At 42.3% G+C, this 20,713-nt stretch overlaps 1 protein-coding gene across 1 annotated transcript; it reads left to right on the top strand.

The window, feature by feature from the left end:
- Nucleotides 1–909: 909 nt before the first annotated feature.
- On the top strand, nt 910–15,650 carry slc35f2 (solute carrier family 35 member F2). Its single transcript, XM_079247863.1, has 11 exons — nt 910–1,014; nt 4,614–4,702; nt 4,852–4,925; nt 6,645–6,768; nt 8,495–8,667; nt 10,832–10,959; nt 12,101–12,260; nt 12,354–12,510; nt 14,962–15,014; nt 15,100–15,254; nt 15,331–15,650. Exons 4-11 carry the CDS (start codon nt 6,680–6,682, stop codon nt 15,526–15,528), a joined length of 1,113 nt encoding a protein of 370 aa, XP_079103989.1. The 5' UTR covers nt 910–1,014; nt 4,614–4,702; nt 4,852–4,925; nt 6,645–6,679; the 3' UTR covers nt 15,529–15,650.
- Nucleotides 15,651–20,713: the final 5,063 nt, after the last annotated feature.

Here is a 20,713-nt window from a genome sequence, read left to right as displayed (position 1 = left end):
CAACTGTCTTTCTGACCATCTAAAAAGAAAAAAAAAAGAAAAAAAAACAGTACCTGGTGTACATGCATTTATTTCTGTTTTCCTTTGCTTGTTTCCCAACTTTTTAGATGTGTTATTCGTCTAAATTTTTTAGATGCAAATGTGGACATCACTAAAAACACTCAAAGTATTTTTGAGCAGGTTTGTGTCTGTTAAATAAGAATTCAGACAAAACTATTGAATATGTATGTTTTGATATGTTTAAATTTTAAAATTGCAAAGTTGTCGGGGCACAGGAAATATATATTCTTCTTATTCAGACATTTAAAATAATTCTTAGTTAAATGAGCTTTTGAACTATAGCAACAGTCAAATGAAGCTTGTTCTAAACATGTAAATGCAATTTTATGGAATTATTTAAATGCAAATTCAATAACTTGTACTTTTGGAAATGTCAGTGTCCTTACACTGTTTATCACATTCATGCAAACATTGCTGGATGTACAAAATTTTATTTATAAATCTATTAGTTGCTTTATAACTTTTTTTCCACTGACAAGCATTTCGAACATTTAACACTACTGTTTACTAGATTTTCCATTTCATTTGTGCCTTTTTTACATTATTGTTTCTTTTGTCAGGAATTTTGCTTTGGTTGTATAAAAACAAAAGAAAAATTTTTTTTTTCACCAAATACAAAGAAAAGATGAGACTGTGACCAAAAAGCTAATATTTAGCTTGAACGACACTTTTAATCAGAGACTGTAAATAAAATATGTTAATATAACTTTTTTCTCGTGTTTATGAAAATAATTATGACCATTTTCCATCGGCGAATCAAATGACATCACATCGCATACGTCATCATTTCTATCCAACCAATCAGAATTCAGAAGGCGGGTCTTGAAAGCAACTCGCAGCAGGCCAGAAGATGAACCGCTGATCAGACAGGAAGACCCTGGGAAAGCAGATAGATGGAAGACGGTCGCTGTAAAAGATCCTTGCTGCCGTCATGAGCTGACTGGACACTAAAACGTATGTAAACTTAGTTGTTTTTGAGATTTACTTTCTGTTCAGCCGTTGGTATATCCGTTCAGGGGTACTGGGAACCGCCACGCCAGCCCCTCTCGCGTGTCTTTGGTCCACGTTGTTTCGGTCACACTGTTTTTCAGGTGCGCGTTTAATCTCAACTTTGTGGTCAAGGCAATCGCCATTAAAGATTACTTCCAGATTTCAAAATAAAACTCTTTGACTGGAAAAAGGTCTAGTTTTTACCCAGACGATTTTTTTTTATCACCAACAAAGTCTGAAAAGTGTCTCTGAAAGTCCTGCATAGTTGCTATCCAGTTAATGTTTTCTGGCAAGATGTAATAAAAATGTGGAGCATTTCTGTTCTGCCATCGTTTTTGGGAGTGTTCTTATTGTCAAATCCTCTGGAATTATGTTAACCTGTACCTCAGCAGAGAATCAAGTTAAGATGAAGCCTGAACATGTTTTATTTGGCTGCTTTAATGATAGCCTCCCTGATAAAATAAGATTAGTCATTAACCTCTTCATTTTGCTTGCTAAATTTCATACACACCGTATAAAGTAGATCAGTTTCCTTTGATAAGTCAACATGTACATGATGCCATTAAAATTTCGCACAAATTTCAAAGCTGTGAAAGCCAGAATTGTCTATGATGCTGCGCCTGAGGTTGAGTTATAAGCAAGCGGCAACGTCCAGTGGTTAAAAAAAGAAGCCTGAGGGACAAAAATTGCAGTTCCCCCACTCATCCACTAGGGGATCCAAAACAGAGGGAATCTCCATAGACTCTCAAGGTAAAAAGGCAACTTCACAGCAGAAACAAACATGTTTACAGCAGAAATAAACATGTTTACAGCCTGGTACAAAAACCCCTTTTCAGTTTAATAGGGCAGGTTAACCTTCATGACAACTGTGGGCAGGGTGAAGTTTTTTCTAACTCCTCCATTTAGAAGTAATCTCAAAATTCGGCATATTTAGGGGTGTGTCCTTTTGATTGACGGGTACCTGATATCTCGCTTCAAGAAGGAGGAATGTAGTTAGCTGAATGACTGATTTAGCCCGCCTACCCATGTTAGGTGGTTAGCTCCAGTCAGCTCAGATAGCTCTTAGCTACTGGGAGGTCAGAGATCGCTAGATGTCAATCATCCACAACACGATCACAGCCCCCCTCTTAGCTCCACCTCTTAGCCCATTTTTGTATTTTCCGGGAGAGACGACCAAAGACTGTATATTAAAAGATGGATGTAGCCTCCGTGACGACACTGATAGGTTTCTGAAGAGCTGAATCTCGGTGGGCGGTTCCTACCATCTTTTGTAGGGTCATGCGTGTCATCTCTACCAGAAAACACAAATATGGGCAAAGAGGTGGAGTTGAGAGGGGGTGGATGATTGACATTGAGCAAACTCCAAGCTGTCAGTAGCTAAGAGCTGACCTGGAGCTAACAGGACCTCACCAGCTAACAAAGGTAAGCGGGCTAAGGCTAAGTCACACTGTTAAGTACCTGAGATTTCTGCTTGGAGACCACAAGCGTGACGCTGTCGACATGGCTTCAATTCATCTCTTCAGAAACACAACCAGCTGAACCAAGTGACTACAGACCAGTTGCCCTGACATCTCACATCATGAAAGTCCTGGAGAGACTCTTACTGGCTCACCTCAACAAAGTAAACACCTTTCAGGACCCATTACAGTTTGCATATCGGAATGGACTTGGGGTTGAAGATGCCATCATATACCTGCTCCAGAGAGCACACTCTCATCTGGACCATTCAGGCAGCACTCTGAGGGTCATGTTCTTTCATTTCTCAAGTGCTTTTAATACCATTCAGCCTGCTTTATGTGAGAAGCTCCATAAATTCCTCCACAATACCGGATACCTCCACAACCGCCAAGATCTATGACTGCCTCACAAACAGACCACAGTTTTTGAGACTGAAAGGTTGTGTGTCTGAGATGGAGGTCAGCAGCACTGGTGCACCACAAGGAACTGTACTCTCACCATTCCTCCTCACACTGTACACCTCAGACTTCCAGTACAACTCTGAGTCCTGTCATCTGCAGAAATACTCTGATGACTCTGCAGTTGTGGGGTGTATCAGGGATGGACAAGAAGCAGAGTACAGAGAACTGGTCAGTCAGTTTGTTAAATGGTGCGGTGACAATCATCTTATAATAAATACCAGCAAAACAAAAGAGATTGTTGACTTTCAGGAGGAACAAGAATAAACAAAGCACTGTTTCCATCCTGGGAGAGGAGGTGGAGGTGGTGGAGTATCAGTATCTTGGAGTTCAGCTGGACAACAAACTGGCCTGGAAATGCAACACTGACTACATCTACAAGAAAGGTCAGAGCAGATAAAACGATCCGTTTTACCTGCAAAAACGCAGAAGCAGCAACTCCGTGTTAACCGTGTTAACCACGCCCACCTCAAATGTCCGACCAATCGCATGATACTTCTTGGAGCCCTGCAAGAAAAAGGTTCTGCCAGCCTGATGTGTCGAACTGTCTTCAAACGTGTCCACGAGAACAAAATTGCGTGATTTTCTTCTTTCGGGGCCTCAAGAACAAGAAAAAAGTTCTCACTTCTCATGGAGGATGTAACAAGCTTTACTGTCACAAACGAAGAGCAGGAGCTGATCTCTGTCCTAAATCACTTAGACACAAGCCAGTTCTAGGCGGCTTAAGAGACAAAGCTTCATGTTATTTTTCTAAAATTTGTGGAATCCTAAAGACATTGTTTAAAAGCCACGGTTTAATTTTGAATAAACTCATGTTGTTAAAGATGATGCATAGTTGTGTTAAATAATCGAGAGCTCAGTTTTAGTCAAAATAATTGTGATTGTTAGTTTTGTCATAATCGAGCAGCCCTAATGTCCAGTATATGAACAGATGGTGCAGGACCTGCATAGCTTTAAACCGCTTTAACAGCTCGCAGATTTGCTCACAGCTACGTAAAGCTAAACTTGAGAGGACCTAGCTGCAGCTAGCTTACATTGGCTGTTGCAGACTTCATTTCATATTGACCACTGGAAGGGTGAAAACTTGGAGCAACAACATCAAATTTTCAAAGATGCAGTGTAGTGGAGCATTTTAATTTATTTTTAAACTGTACAAAGTGAGGTAAACAAAAGACATGGTCAAACATCAGAATATATAAAGTGTCCTAATTATGAAAAAACACTTGTTTGTTCTGGTCTTAAACTTTGGATTCAGATGCTACACAGATCTAGTCATTTTGATCACAGGTATAGTATTATTATTATTGTGGTTAGGTCTGATACATGGTGACTTTTTTTCATCCTCCAAACAGAAAAACTGCAAAGTTTCTCCAGGTTTCTTTTTCTTGTATGCGAGGCGCTGGAGCAGCCTGTAATACAGCGATGAAAAACCATTTTGGGTTTAAATTGTCACCAAAACAAAGAACGATCACATTAATAATTAAACATCTATGAGGGTATTTTTTAAGAATAAAAGTAATAAGGAGGATCAGTATGTGTTGTTTCTTTTTTCCATTTTTAACAACAGTTTCTTGTCAGAAATGTTCAAATAAGATGACATTTAGTTTAGTTATAATTATTGTAAAAACATCAAACTTTTCATTGCAGTGTCAGAGCAACACCTCGTCCTGCAGCTGACCTCGAGGACAAGACCTTTATCTGGATCGGTGTGGATCCACTGGACGACACACTTAAAGGTATTCTGAATTTTGAGAAATAACGGTACTTTACAAGCTGATGCAACAAAGGTGGATGGACGCAACATTCATTCGTCTGGATTCAGTGACAAGATGCAAGAAGAACACGGCACACTGATGTATCCCTTATATCTTTCTTTGTACTTCAGGACTGGACCAACATTAGTGCAGTGAGGGCAGGAGCCCAAAGGAAGTTTTTTCCGGTGTCTTCAGAAGTTGCCAGGTATTTTATCGTTTTCATTGTAGGCCCTAATAATTTCTCCGTTCTTTCTAGCTTATAAATGAATAAAGTTACTCGGGAAATGAGCACCTTTTGTTTAGTGTAATAATGATGAATCAAAAATCTGTTTGAATTGAATAATCACCCCAAAAAATGGGAATCTAATTGAACGGTGAGTTATTGTTTGATTCACATCCCAAAAATGTAGTAATTCAGTGTCATTAACGTTACTTTAATAAAGTAATTGGTTATAGTTTTCAGTACTTGATACAATAATGAACTCTGTTAGTAGGACTGTGTTAATACGCTTTTGTCCCGATTTGATACGATGCCAATGTTTTTTTTTTTGTTTTTTTTTTGTGGATTCATTTTAAGTTGTGATTTTCACAGTTCTTCAGTATTGCTGACTTTTGTAGATTAAAAACAAAAACAACACAAAACCTTTTTTTTTTTTTTTGCTCGTCATTTTTCATGATTCCAATTAGGAAAAAACAACACAGTAGCCAGACCATCATTCTGCTGCTATAATGCCCAAGAAGACAAAAAGATCAATAAAAACAAAAACAAAACAAAAAAAAAATTTATAATGGATTATTTTTATTTATTTGGAAAGAAATAAATATTTTTTTTTGTTTTGTTTTTAATAAAAATATTTTAAAATTAGAGGGAAAATCCCCAATTTAAAAAAAAAAAGTTTTTATTTAATTTTCCCACCCTATCTGTTAGTAACTGAATTACTAACTAGTTATCAGTGCAAATAACTATTTTTGCGACTGTAAAAACAAAAAAAGTTGCTATAGCTGATGTCAAAGAATTAGTATTTTTCTGAGCAGTTGTCATGAGGACATAAGAGTAGATGAACATGAACAGACAGCAAGAGGTTCCTCCTGCACTTCAAGTATTACCTCTATAACAGAGTAAACAGGTGGTGAAACCATATAAAGTGTGTCTATATCTACATCTAAATAAATCAAACTCTCCCAACCTGAACCAGTCTGGAAGTCAGCTAGTTTCTTCATTACAAAGTGAACATTTAACATCATGCTTGATCTTAATGCAGTAATGAAGTAGTGTTTATATCTCTACCATGAAAATGCCAACTTTTCATGGGATTTGTCTGGACTCGCCATTTCAGCTGCTTCAATCTGTTTAATGTTTGATGTCTGTGTGTGTGGCACGTGTGTTCTGGTCTGTGTGGTTAAACACTGGCAACCATGTGACAAAATTCTGCCTCATAATCCCAGTCTCCCCACTAGCAGTCAGTGTGTTGAGCCGGCGTGTTTGTTTGGATTATGAAGTTTATTGAACCAATTCATAGGAAGGCGCCACAGTTCCTGCATGTCCAGTAAAGGGAACGATGTCGCAGCAATGAGAAAATAGTCATTTAGATTAGTCCGTTGGTGAAAAAATAACGCTGTTATTCTAAAACGGCGTTTCTCCCAGCACTGGTGAATTAATCTTAACACTAAAAAAAAAAAAAAAAAAAAGTGAGCGAAACATTAGAAAGTGAATGTTGCTTTTACTTAACAGTGTTTGAGTTAATAAAGTTGGACCATTCAAGGCCATCGGTTTATTTAACTTATTGGTTTTACAGTCAAGAGATTACTCTATAGAAGTACAGAGGGGGGGTTCTCTACTCCATGAGTCATGTGACAATCCCATTACTAAACACATCACATTGTTGTGGGATGTTGTACCATGTTGTCCCTTTTTCCCGTCCAGACCTTCATCTTGTTCTTGGTTTCGCCGCCAAAGCGATGGACCAGCCTGAGGAAGGCAGGTTCTGTGGGAAATGGAGAGTTGTCTGTGGACGGCACCCGTACAACTGGAGGGACGTCTTCACATGGTGAATAATCCGTCTTTCTTTGGTCCAGTTTTTAGTTGCTGAACTGTTTACGACTATTTCCATATGATTTTACCCATTCCTGATAAACCTGAACTCTGTTGCTGTCGAATATTAAAAGCAGTTTGTCTGCAAGTTGTATTTGGATAATGTAACTGTCCATTGACAGAGATGCAGTATAATATTAATGACTGGTTATACTGGAGCAGAATACTGCGGAGTTCAGCAACGTCGCCACTTTCAGTCGAGCAAATTTCGGTCAGTTTTCTGTGTGTGACATCATCAGAAATGTCTGCACAGCTGAATCCACTGCGCAGACATCTACGTTACTGCAAAACACTGATCTTTGTCAGACAATTTTCCTGATAAAATCAGGTTTTTATGGTCTAGAAATGGAGTCCAGTTTATGTGGTGTTGTAGTTCAGGATGTTTTCACAGTGTCACTCATTTCTTTTTTTTTTTTTTAGAAAAAAGCAGCAAATAAGATGAATGCAGGTGATTTTGTGTTTTTGTCTGTATTGTATGAATGTTAGGGCTATAAATTGATAGAGTTTGATCTTTACAATGCATTTGATAATGCTGCTAGTGTGTTATTATATCCTTTAAGAGTTTTCCAATGGATATAAAAAGACTTGATTCTGGGGCCAAATGCACTCAGGTAGCAAATATTGACTTTTAAGATGACAGAAGGCTGATTAATGTACCCTTAAAGACGCATTACGTAACTTTCTGACCTTAAAACTCTGCGTCCTGGGCTTGTGCTATGACACAGTGACATTTGTCGTGTGCATTTCTAGTCCCGAGGCTGAGAAACTGCACCATACAACTTTTACATCCGGAAATGGCTGTTCTGAACATGCAACGTTGCATATTCAGCAAAGTAACGCAAGAAGATTAAAAGAGAGAGACAAAACAAGAGTCATCTTCAGATAATCTTTTGTTGGCTGGAGAGAGCTAACAGGTCAGGTGGGATGCAAGATGCAAGACGGCGAATCAGTCATTGACAGGAGGGGGGCGTGACGGGGAACATGGCAAACGTTCTGTTGTGTGTCTTTAAACTTTATTATTTTCAGTGAAGGACAAACAAGTGGAGCTCATACACTTCACCATTCAGTCAAGCATCAACCTCCGGTGGTAAAAAGTGAGGAGTATTGCATAAAACTGCAGTTCCCCCCCCTCATCCACTAGGGGCTCCAAAACCAAGCCAATCCCCATAGACTCCCATGTTAAAAAGACCAACTTCACAGCAGAAATAAACATGTTTACAGCCTGGTTCAAAAATCCATTTTTGGTTTAATAGGTCAGATTTACCTTCATGACAACTGAGGGGGGAGTGAATTTTTTTCTAACTCGACCGTCTAAAAGTATGTAATTGATGATACTGACACCATAGTATCCCTAAAAGAGAAGGAAATCACGTGAACTTTCTGGAGAGCCTGTGTCATAGTTTGTTTTGTTTTTTTTGTTTTTTTTTTGTAGCTGCAGTTGTTTGTCAGAAATAATGTGAAGGAAAACCTCCGGCAGGCTTTGTCCTAATCCAAACACATTTAAATGACAGGAAACTTCTGAAAATGTCGTCACTGATGACACCAGAAGTACAGCAGCAGGAACATTTACTTCACACTCTGCTCCTTTTTCTCCCTGCAGCATAAATCTGAGGATCCAGCCGGAGATCTGTTTTTTTTTTTTTTTTTTGTTTTTTTTAAAAACACACTTTGTGTGTCTGCAGGCGTCTGCTGAAGACCGTCGCCATGGGCCAGGTCCTGTCCCTGCTGATCTGTGGGACAGCAGTGAGCTGCGAGTACCTTGCTGGTGCCCATGTGGAGACCCCCATGCTCCAGAGCTTCCTCAACTACGCCCTGCTGTTAGTCACCTACACCACAATCCTCATCACACGCAAAGGTCAGACCACCGCTCACGCAGGAAGCTGCTGTTTACTGGTCCCCGTTAGTCCCAAACATCAAACCAAATGGTATTTATAAGGCACTTTTCATACGACAAGTAGCACAAAGTGCTTTTCACAACAGCAACAACACATGAAAGTTAAAAACAGAAGCCATCTCACACCTTTTGTCTCACACACGCATACTAAACATACAAAGAGCCCAACCCTCATCCAAACAGACTGTCTCAAACACATTGGGTATGGTTTCATGGTGTTTTTTAATTCAGAATTAATAATTCGGAATTAACATACATGAAAAGAATAATTCTAAATGGAGGTTTACATGAAACGCCTCTTCGCTTAATTCCTCTTTAGAGTTTATGGGTTGGGAAGGGTTCTGATTGGACAGAGGGTGCACCGGAAATATACCGGAAATAAACAAAGTTGGCTCCCTGCTTCTCGTCTTTTCAGTCGTAAGCACCAGTTTCGCTGCTATTTTTATTATAAATATGAAGTAGCAGCTCAACACGAGCATACTACTTCACTTTCTGCAGCAACTGAGAAGAAAGATAGACCACCGAACACGGGAGGTAAAACAACGCGCGTCATCGGGACAGGACACGGTAACGAGCATGCTCAGAACGACCGGAATTAATTTAGAGCGGAATTAAGGTTTACATGACAGAGGAATTAAATAGATCGGGATTAAAATGCAAATAAACCACCCACTTGCATCAGAATTAAGTTTAATTCCAAATAGAAATTAGCATTAGGAATTAATAGTCATCAGTTTAAAGCGGAATTAACTTTTTTTTGGAATTAAACAGGAATTAAAACGCTCATGTAAACATTGCAAATATCTATATAAAACGAACGATTCTAACAGGTTTATGTCTTGGGACTGATGATGGAGATCCATCCACATCGAGCGCCCCCTGCCCCTGGGAGGGAGGAGCCCAGACAGCGGCCATAAAAGCTGGAACGTCCTTACTGTTACTAACGCATCTGTTTACGTATGCTGGCTGCTACGTGTTCGTTTGCCATGCAGGACGCTCGCGTTGACGTGAGGTAGCTGAAGCTGACCTTAACGTTGCAGGCACTCGCGAACAAGAGCATGAACATGAGATTGATGGTAACCATGACAGCAGATAGTTTTAAAGAACGCCTGTCGGACCTTCTGCTCAACGACCAGCATGTTTGATTTGTCTTGTTCCACCGTGGCAACAGATTGGTAAACTGTCGTTTGCACTGGAAACACACTGTGACCAGCAGATTGGCCTTTTCTCACCATTAGAGTCCGGTGTACTGCCCCCTAGTGTTGACCTCCAGCATTGCATACATGGCAAGTATGCATCCAGCCCCGCCTCATTCTCCAGTCTGCAGCCAATGCCCTCTCGGCCTCAGGGCCCCCGGTCACCCAGGCAGAACAGACCTGGTTCCTAAGGTGGAGGACTCTCATTAGAAAAACACTGGTGGAAGAATTAAATGGTTTTTTAAAAAAAAGTTACAGATGTCTTCTTGACATTTCAAGTTGAAACACTTTTTCACCAGATGGTGTGTGTGTGGAGTGTGTTTGCATTAGGAAACCAGCTGCTAACAGAAACAACGTCCTCCGTCTTCCTTCAGCTCTGATTTTGGAACAAGTTGGATCAAACTTGTTTGATTAGTTTGGAAAAGACATTTTCATACAAAGACATGACAGGATGAGTGTTTTTACAGACGTCATGTGAAGGAGGCATGTAAAGTCTAATAAATTCAACCCCTTTGTCCCTTATTTGGTCATATTAGGCTTTGTGGGTTCTGAAGAATAGCTCAGCTTTTATATTTTGAATATTTCCAAACCTAAACCGACTCTAACTTGGTTTTTCTGTCGCTTGCTGACTCTGGGAGTTTATAGCTGTTTGCAGGAAAAGTTTCTGATGTCAGAGGTGTAGACCATCATCCCATACAGCGTGCAGCAGATTTTTATTGGTTTTCTAGTCAGAAAGCAAAAGCTGTATGTATAAGTACAAGTGAGATTTGTTTTGGCCTTTGGTCAGTTTATATGTTATGTTTACCCAACGGAGACGACGCGGCTCCTCGAAAAGTTTGCCTGCAGATAAATATCTACTCATATAGGAGAAGGCAGATTCATCACCCGGGTCTGCTGACCACAAAAAGGTGTGTTTTGTCCTTCCGCAGGTGAGGGTAACCTCCTCCAGATTTTACGAAACAAGTGGTGGAAGTACATGGTGATGGGTCTGGCGGATGTGGAAGCGAACTATGCAGTGGTGAAGGCTTACCAGTTCACCACCCTGACGAGTATCCAGGTATGAAAAACTGAAGAGATCCATAATATTAGCTGAAAAATCCTTTTCTGCCCAGTGGGACACTGGAATGAAATTTAAAATATGAACAAATAAAAGATTAAACATGTTTTTCTTTATTTCACATTCAGCTAAAAGACCCCAGTCTGTATTTTTGCTTTTTTCTTTAACACAGAACAAGCGATTTGACAGAATTAACCTGAAAGTGTAGGAAAAAATGGAATAAAGACTTCAGTAATTATTAGGGCTGTGATGATATGCTTTTGTCCTGATTTGATTCCAGTTTTAATTTTTTTTTTTTGGTGCAGATTTAAATTGCAATTCTTACTATTCTTCGATATTGCTAATTTTTGTAGATTTAAAAACTAAAAAATTTGTATAAAACCTTTTTCTTTTTGCTCATCATTTTTCTTTATTTCAATTGGGAAAAACAACACAGCAGCCAGATCATCATTCTGCTGCTATAATGCCCAAGAAGATAAGTTAAAATATAAATGAGAACAATAAAAATGACAAAAAATTTTTAATGGATTATATTTATGTATTTAAAAAAAAAACAAAAAAAAATCAATTTTAAAATTGTGAATCAAAAAAATCCAGATTTTTTATTTTTTCAATTGGATTTTCACACCCCTAGTAATTATCAGCATAATAAAGCTTTGTTTATGTCATTAGCAGCTGCCACTCAGGATTCATATGCAGAAGGCAAATGTTACATGTATCACACTTATCTCATGACACGCAGCAGTAATCGTGTTGAGCAGGAAGTCGATGACCTCACAGCCAGTTTTACCCACTTATTCTGTTAATTACAATGTTTCTGGGCATTAAATAGTGTCATGTTTAAACTGTATGTCTGCCAGGACTTCAGAAAGGTTCATAGCATCTTTATTTATTATATGTAACTTACAGAGAGCCTTATAAGCAGCACCTCATTATTACTTTTATTCCTCAGAAAGTTGCCGTTATCCGACGTCCGTGTAGCGTATGCATCTCCAGCTCACATCAGAATCCTGTAGCAGTCCAGTAACACCAGTGAGCTCGTGACAAACTCCAGTTTAATCTGCAGATGACTGGAATGGTGTTGGAGGAGTTCTTCCTGTTGTTGTTCTTATCTGACCCCTGGTCTCTTTCTGTCTTCCAGCTGCTGGACTGCTTTGTGATCCCAGTCCTGATGCTGCTCTCCTGGTTCATCCTGAAGACCCGCTACAGGCTGCTCCACTTTGTAGCTGTGATGGTGTGCTTACTCGGGGTGGGGGCCATGGTGGGAGCTGACATTTTGGCTGGAAGAGGCCAGGGATCTGGTAAGGACGGCGTATAAGGCGGTCATCCATCCAGCCTCTTTATGAAGCTGAACTCTTTCTGAAATTCCCTCCTGGACACGTCTGTCTCTGCAGCCAGTTCTGTTGTGCTGGGCGATGGTCTGGTCCTGCTCAGCGCGGCCCTCTACGCCGTGTCCAACGTCTGCCAGGAACACACGGTGAAGAACCTGAGCCGGGTTGAGTTCCTGGGCATGATGGGCCTCTTCGGGACCCTCATTAGTGGCGTCCAGCTGTAAGTTACCACCACCACCACCACCACAACTGTGAGGTCGAAGCTTTAAGTCAGAAAAATAAAGCAGCAGTTTCCCTCTGAGAAAGTATGCAGACACACACAAGGATTTTTGTTTTGCCGGCAGGTGGCGTCTCACTCGTAGGAAACAGGAGGATAAGTAGAAATATAATAAACACTCATGTAGGACAGGGGTGTAAACGGAGCCGTTACCTGAACACAGATTGACTGTTGCATTATCAGGAGTGTCCTGCTACAATCCTGCAGGTTTTCCATGCATCCCGCTCCAGCACGCCACAGTCCTGCAGGTTTTCCATGCATCCCGCTCCAGCACGCCACAGTCCTGCAGGTTTTCCATGCATCCCGCTCCAACACGCCACAGTCCTGCAGGTTTTCCATGCATCCCGCTCCAGCACGCCACAGTCCTGCAGGTTTTCCATGCATCCCGCTCCAACACGCCACAGTCCTGCAGGTTTTCCATGCATCCCGCTCCAGCACGCCACAGTCCTGCAGGTTTTCCATGCATCCCGCTCCAACACGCCACAGTCCTGCAGGTTTTCCATGCATCCCGCTCCAGCACGCCACAGTCCTGCAGGTTTTCCATGCATCCCGCTCCAGCACGCCACAGTCCTGCAGGTTTTTCATGCATCCCGCTCCAGCACGCCACAGTCCTGCAGGTTTTCCATGCATCCCGCTCCAACACGCCACAGTCCTGCAGGTTTTCCATGCATCCCGCTCCAACACGCCACAGTCCTGCAGGTTTTCCATGCATCCCGCTCCAACACGCCACAGTCCTGCAGGTTTTCCATGCATCCCGCTCCAGCACGCCACAGTCCTGCAGGTTTTCCATGCATCCCGCTCCAACACGCCACAGTCCTGCAGGTTTTCCATGCATCCCGCTCCAACACGCCACAGTCCTGCAGGTTTTCCATGCATCCCGCTCCAGCACGCCACAGTCCTGCAGGTTTTCCATGCATCCCGCTCCAACACGCCACAGTCCTGCAGGTTTTCCATGCATCCCGCTCCAACACGCCACAGTGCTGCAGGTTTTCCATGCATCCCGCTCCAACACGCCACAGTCCTGCAGGTTTTCCATGCATCCCGCTCCAGCACGCCACAGTCCTGCAGGTTTTCCATGCATCCCGCTCCAACACGCCACAGTCCTGCAGGTTTTCCATGCATCCCGCTCCAACACGCCACAGTCCTGCAGGTTTTCCATGCATCCCGCTCCAACACGCCACAGTCCTGCAGGTTTTCCATGCATCCCGCTCCAGCACGCCACAGTCCTGCAGGTTTTCCATGCATCCCGCTCCAACACGCCACAGTCCTGCAGGTTTTCCATGCATCCCGCTCCAACACGCCACAGTGCTGCAGGTTTTCCATGCATCCCGCTCCAACACGCCACAGTCCTGCAGGTTTTCCATGCATCCCGCTCCAACACGCCACAATCTTGCAGGTTTTCCATGCATCCCGCTCCAACACCCCTGACTCAAATGAATGACAAGACAGCGACCCTCGAAGGCGGACTTTGAAGAGTGGAGCAGAGGAAGAAAAACATGGAGGTGACGAGGTGCAGATATGTAACTGGTCTGCAGTGGGAAAGAAGCTGTTCTGGTTCCTGTTGGTCCTGGTCTGCAGGGTTCTGAGTTTCTGCCAGACTGTGAGCCAGAGGAGAGCTCGTCTGGTCCGCCTCCTCCTCATGTTTGTTGTTTAGTCACAAACGTAAATAAAAATAAATAAAATTTAAGTTACTGGCACCATTTTCTGTCATTTTAAAACATATTTTCGTGTTTTTGTGGAAGAATGGGATCAGAAATTAGATAAACATGACATGTAGTTGCTCGGCAACGGAGGACTATGGGTAATTCTCGTACAGAAGTAGGCCGTCTCATTTCACTAACGGTTAGCTTCCTTTGGCGTGTGCAGACATCGTAGAACACCTCGTAGCCTACCCCTTCTTCACACCTGGAAGGTTGCAGACCCTGAATTTAGACACAGCTATAATTTCCTCTCCGTCCTCCATCTCGGCGTTGTAGAGCTTGTTGTGCACAATGATGATGTCACGGTGCTTTCACACAAACTACGCCCATTTTAGACCTAGTACTAGAAAAGAAACTGGACCGAGCTGAGATGAGTCGAGGCGAGTAGCTCTAAGACCCGCTGGTACTGATGGAAAAGGGCTGCTAGATGCTACACCTGAGCCAAACGAAAGGCTTGTTGCTGGGTTACCAGCTGGATGACATGCAGAGGAGGGAATTCAGCTGGGAAACGCCACGTTGTGGCTGGTTTATAAGCTTCCAGGATGGGATGAAACCCACGCCTGATGGTTAAAAGTCCTTCCACTCTTCTCTGTTAATGTCTTCATCCTGATTTTGTGGCCTTATGAATCCATGTTTCTGTGACTCGGAAGGAAAAGCCTTCATTATAAAATGTCTGTGGTTTTTCTTGCTGCAGAGCTGTGCTGGAAACTCGCGCTGTCGCAGCCATAAAATGGGATTTTCGCATCGGTAAGTTCCATCGTCGTCAGGCATCATATTATCCTCGTCACTCTGACCTGCGGTCTCTCTGACCTCCATCCGTTTTGCTCTGCAGCCATGCTGTTTGTTGTCTACACCCTGTGCATGTATGCGCTGTACAGCTTCATGCCCGTGGTGGTGAAGATGACCAGCGCCACAGCGGTCAACCTGTCTCTGCTCACCGCCGACCTCTTCAGCCTCTTCTGTGGCCTCTTCCTCTTCCACTACAAGGTGGGTGGCGTGCACGGCGTCCTAAATGTCTGGATCGGTTCATGAATGACGTCTCTGTCCCGTGTATTCTGTCCAGTTTTCAGCCCTCTACATCGTCTCCTTTATCGTCATCACTGTGGGGTTCGTCATGTTCAACGCCGTTCCGACGTACATGGCGCTCCCCGACGAGCCGGCCGAAGAGTCCACCTCCCAGACAGCCGAGAGCTTCCCGGACCAGCAACACACAGACGCTCAGAAACACACGGAGATGGCCACCATCTTTACTGCTCTCTGACCAAAGAGGGATTTCTGTTTGTTACAGATCAGTTTTACTGACGAGAGAAAAACACTTGAAACACTTTATCTGAACCTTTTTGATTCCAGGTACTGTTACATTGTCGTGTGTGTGTGTGTGGTCAGTATCACATCGGTTACTGGAAGCCAACTTTTTTAAAGATAAATATATATTTTTCCAAACTTATTGTTTTGAATTTACTTGAACTTTGAGATTTCACCTATTTTGTTGTTTTTCTGCCTCAGTTGCTGCTGAAGTTTTCACACACGTTTTAAAAATCAGGGCTCGTGCTTCGTTTTGGGTTTTCAGTCGGGCAGCAAGATCCAGGATACTTTTACAGGAGAAATGAAGTCAAGAACTGAGGTCCTCTACATGAGTTGAGTCAGAAGGGCCGAGTTGGCTGAAGGTCGAGTTGAACTGGCTGGCAGTAGAGGAGCTTTGAGCAGGAACTGGAGACTTAACAGCAAACCTGGGTGAAGACCGCCTCAAATGTCACCGGCCGAAAATTCAGCATCTTGGGCCAGCATAAGAGTACAAGGTCGTGTGTGTGTGTGTGTGTGTGTGTGTGTGTGTGTGTGTGTGTGTGTGTGTGTGTGTGTGTGTGTGTGTGTGTGTGTGTGTGTGTGTGTGTGTGTGTGTGTGTGTGTGTGTGTGTGTGTGTGTGTGTGTGTGTGTGTGTGTGTGTGTGTGTGTTTGTTTGTTTGTTTGTTTGTTTGTTTACGCGCGCGCGGTTATGGACTGCAGCAGGGTTAAAGAGTCAATAAGGGTTAAGAACTCCGTTACAAGTGCTTTATCTGGGCACCGTTCATGTATGTTAAAATCACCATCTATAAAGACATGGTCATGGCTTGTTAAGATCTCAGCCATGAATTCAGAAAAGTCCAAAATAAAATCCTGTCTGTCCTACATGTCTGTAGGTAGATGATAAATGACACACAACGGGGAATGGCAGCCGCTAAGCATTCTGGGGAAAGCGCGCCGTCTTGGCATCCCAGTAAGTTGGGACACAGATTGCTGCTGCAGAAAAGAAGCTGAAATGCCAGAAAGGGAAATGGATTTACAGGAAAACCAACGAGGACCGAGAACGCCATCTCCAGAAAGTTACCATGATAAATAACGTGAACACCTACCGTATTTCATTTAAACCAAGATGTGGAGTGACCACAGGTTGCCATGGCAACGTCGTTGCCTACCTGGTCTGCGATGTGAACCCCCACACAGCAGGAAACTGAATCAGAGTGAAAAAAATCTTTTAGGATAAAAGTTTGATTTGCCAAACATCTGGGATTAACCGGAGCAATCCTGGCTGATGATCCTGGGGGTGGGACGATCCTGGAGTAGGGATGCACCCATACTAATATCAGTATCGGTATCAGCTTAATACCAAGTGTGTGTACTCGTACTTGGTATTAATAGAAGTGTACCAATACCACACTAGTAAAGCCATCCAGCTTCGGACATGTTTTATAAGAAAAAAATGCTTTGAATGTTAAAATGTGACATTTTTTGTTCCACTAAAAGTGAGATCTTTGTTCCAAAACCACACATTTATAGTTGTATTTAGGTAAAATGTGCCAGATCAAAATAAAATCTGCTGAAATTGTTAGATCTGTAATGTTCTTATATTTGTATTGGTGAGGTAACTTCAGAAAGGATGGGTCATTTATTACAACCTAATGAAATCTTACACAGTTATAACAGCAGTAATAATCATTGTCACAATAATGTTCACATAAACAGGTTTGGTATCGGCAAATATCGATATCGGCAGATATTCAAATTTCAGATATTGGTATCAGATCGGAACTCTCAAAAAGTGGATCGGTGCATCACGGTCCTGGAGGTCGGATGGTCCTGGAGGTGGGTCTGGAGCAGAAACAGGAGCCCTTGTTGGGAGAAACTTGTCAAACGAGTCGTCGGGATGAAGCGATTAGGAAGGTTTATTAGAATGAAACAAGTGATGAAAAGAAGAACAAAATCTCTGTTGGAACTGGAGAAACCGCTACAGAAGACCGTTTCTGACAGAGTTCTGATCTGACCAGGCTGGTACCAGAGATCGTCTGGCACCTTTCATCTGACCAGGTCAATGGATCATAACTCTCTACAAATATGTTCTTTTGTGGCCCAAAGGGCCCTGAAGATGCTTAACAAGCAGAAGGATGACAGACCATGTGGACAAAGTGTCCTGCTGAGGAGACGCTCGGGTCGAACTGACCTCAGCCTCAGGAATGTCGCAAGAGAAACCTTTTAATGTGAGCAGTAAGAATAATACATCAAGCTAATAGAAGTATCAAAGGAGACATATGAGATTAATACAAGTCAGGTATGATATGAAATATCACTACACCCTGTGGACACGGCGGTCTCTGGTCTCCTGGACTCACCCCCATGTCACCTGATGCAGCTCCAGCTCCAGCAACACGAACCAGGCAGGCATCCCAACGGGTCCAGCAGACCTGGAGGAAACAAGATGCCAGAGTTTAACCTGAACATTTAGTATATTTCTTGTTTCAATCAATTATTTAAACTTCACATATAAATATAATCTATATAATACATGTGTGAATTCATATTTTTGTTTTAGTTATTTGCATGTTTTGTACTTTACAAATGACACATTTACATATTCATTCATTTTCACATCCATTAAAGAGGATCTGTAGGCGTCAGCAGGATGAGATTATTCTGTTTGGTGAAGAGAAGAGGGTCTGGAGGAACCGGGAGAAACTCCTCCATGTGTTCCTTCCCAGTAGATTACTGGGATGGTCCTTTAAAGGCATTAAACATCTGCAGTTCGTTCATCCAGATGCTGGATGAAGAGATCTGAACACATCGCACCAGTTTAACCCTTTAACGTTCAGGAACGTTTCTGTGTTTTTCTGTTTGTTTTGGAAAAGAATAAACAGAAAAAATGTTTTTTAGCGAATGGTTGAGATGTTAAAAAGAAGAAGTTAATAATAAAATGTAAAAACAGTGTTATAACAAAGACACCCAAACCAGCAGGTAGAGATGCTCAGTCACTGCAGTTTTACCTCGACCAAACGGTAGACCAGGACCTGAAGCGGTTAAGGACTTTACTGGTTTCCAGTCAGTCACTGGATAGAGTTTACAAACATGTAGATGGTTTCTAGAATCCCAGAATGCATCTGTGATATGTAAGTAGAATCTAAAGCAGGCGGACAACTTCCGTCATAAAACTCAAGTCCAGACCAGAAACCAGGCCAGAGTCTAGACCAGAGTCCAGATCAGAGTCCAGACCAGAGTCCAGATAAGAGTCCAGACCAGAAGCCAGACCAGAGTCAAGACCAGAGTGCAGATCCTAGTCCACATCAGAGTCCAAACCAGAAGCCAGATCAGAGTCCAGATCATAGTCCAGACCAGAGTCCACATCAGAGTCCAAACCAGAAGCCAGACCAGAGTCCAGATCATAGTCCAGACCAGAAACCAGGCCAGAGTCCAGATCAGAGTCCACATCAGAGTCCAGACCAGAGTGCAGATCAGAGTCCAGATCCTAGTCCACATCAGAGTCCAAACCAGAAGCCAGACCAGAGTCCAGATCATAGTCCAGACCAGAAACCAGGCCAGAGTCCAGATCAGAGTCCACATCAGAGTCCAGACCAGAGTGCAGATCAGAGTCCAGATCCTAGTCCACATCAGAGTCCAAACCAAAAGCCAGACCAGAGGCCAGATCAGAGTCCAGATCATAGTCCAGACCAGAGTCCAGATCCTAGTCCACATCAGAGTCCAAACCAAAAGCCAGACCAGAGTCCAGATCAGAGTCCAGATCCTAGTCCACATCAGAGTCCAAACCAGAAGCCAGACCAGAGTCCAGATCAGAAACAAGACCAGAGTCCAGTTCAAAAACCAGACTATAGACCAGACCAGAGTCCATACCAGAAGCCAGAGCAGAAGCCAGACCAGAGTCCAGGCCAGAAACCAGACCGGAAACCAAACCAGAGTCCAGAACATAGTCCAGAGCAGAAAGCAGACCTGAAGAAAAACCAGAGTCCAGGTCAAAACCCAGGCTCTAGACCAGACCAGAGACCAGACCAGATTCCAGATCAGATTCCAGACCAGAAGCCAGACCAGAAATCAAACCAGAGTCCAGGTCAAAACCCAGGCTCTAGACCAGACCAGAGACCAGACCAGATTCCAGATCAGATTCCAGACCAGAAGCCAGACCAGAAATCAAACCAGAGTCCAGGTCAAAACCCAGACTATAGACCAGACCAGAGTCCAGACCAGAAACCAGATTCAAAACCAGGGTCCAGACTAAACACGGAGAAGCTGCAAACAAACGGACCAACCTGCTGATGGAGATAAAACTTTCACCAGACAGAAAAACTTTTACATCCAACATAAAAACATTTCTTTTTGTTGTTTTTTTTTTTTTTTTTTTATCTCCACAGCAGCTAAAAATCTTTTTAATTTAAGATTTTATTGTCAGGTTTTGCTGTTTGTTGCTGCTTTCCCTCCATTTTAATGCTTCTTTGCAACATCTGGGATGCCTTTAATGTTTTACAAAGAGCTCCAAATGGTCTGGTACATAAAATGTGAAGTTCTATTCTATTCTATTCTATTCTATCTATATTCTACAAGTATAAATAAACTCGCTTAACCCAGAAACCAGCAAACATTAAAAATATCTGGAAGTGAAAAATCAGTGTTTTACATCATGATTAGAGAGACTTTATCAGATCTGTTATTTATTAGTGTAAATTTCCACATGTGAGAACTAATCCTGACTGAACAGACTCTCCTCATCGTACAAACAGAAGTCGCATCCATTCAGTAAGAAAGATAGAAAATATGAAACAAGTAAAGATTTAGACCAAATCCATCAGGCGGACTGGTTTTGGTCCCCGGGCCCCGTGTTTAACCCCCCTGATGGAAACTGCGTTAGCAGCTTGTAGCTGCTGCCACCAAGTGGCCAGAATAAATAAAACAAAGAGTAGATGGAACTTTAAGATGGAAGATTTATTATTATTATTATTATTATTATTATTATTATTATTATTATTATTATTATTATTATATTTAATTATGTATTATTTCCAAAGCGTTATGAGCCATCTGGTCATGTGGCAGAAGATAAAGTCCGTGAATTCATCTCCTTATGTGGATCTGTTATTGTGGACTTGAAGCTGTTTATGTTTGCTTTGTGTGTTTACTTCCACACTGACGT

The sequence above is a fragment of the Telmatherina bonti genome (assembly GCF_933228915.1).
Source record: "Telmatherina bonti genome assembly, chromosome: 10".
Taxonomy (NCBI): Eukaryota; Metazoa; Chordata; class Actinopteri; order Atheriniformes; family Telmatherinidae; genus Telmatherina; species Telmatherina bonti.
This window is presented reverse-complemented; position numbering and strand designations above follow the sequence as displayed.

Excerpts from the sequence above, each read along its gene's own strand:
- slc35f2 (XM_079247863.1), top strand. The coding sequence starts at position 6,680 with ATGGACCAGCCTGAGGAAGGCAGGTTCTGTGGGAAATGGAGAGTTGTC. Across the intron at positions 6,769-8,494 it reads TGGAGGGACGTCTTCACATG|GCGTCTGCTGAAGACCGTCG; the intron begins GTGAATAATCCG and ends GTGTGTCTGCAG. Across the intron at positions 12,511-14,961 it reads CTCATTAGTGGCGTCCAGCT|AGCTGTGCTGGAAACTCGCG; the intron begins GTAAGTTACCAC and ends TTCTTGCTGCAG.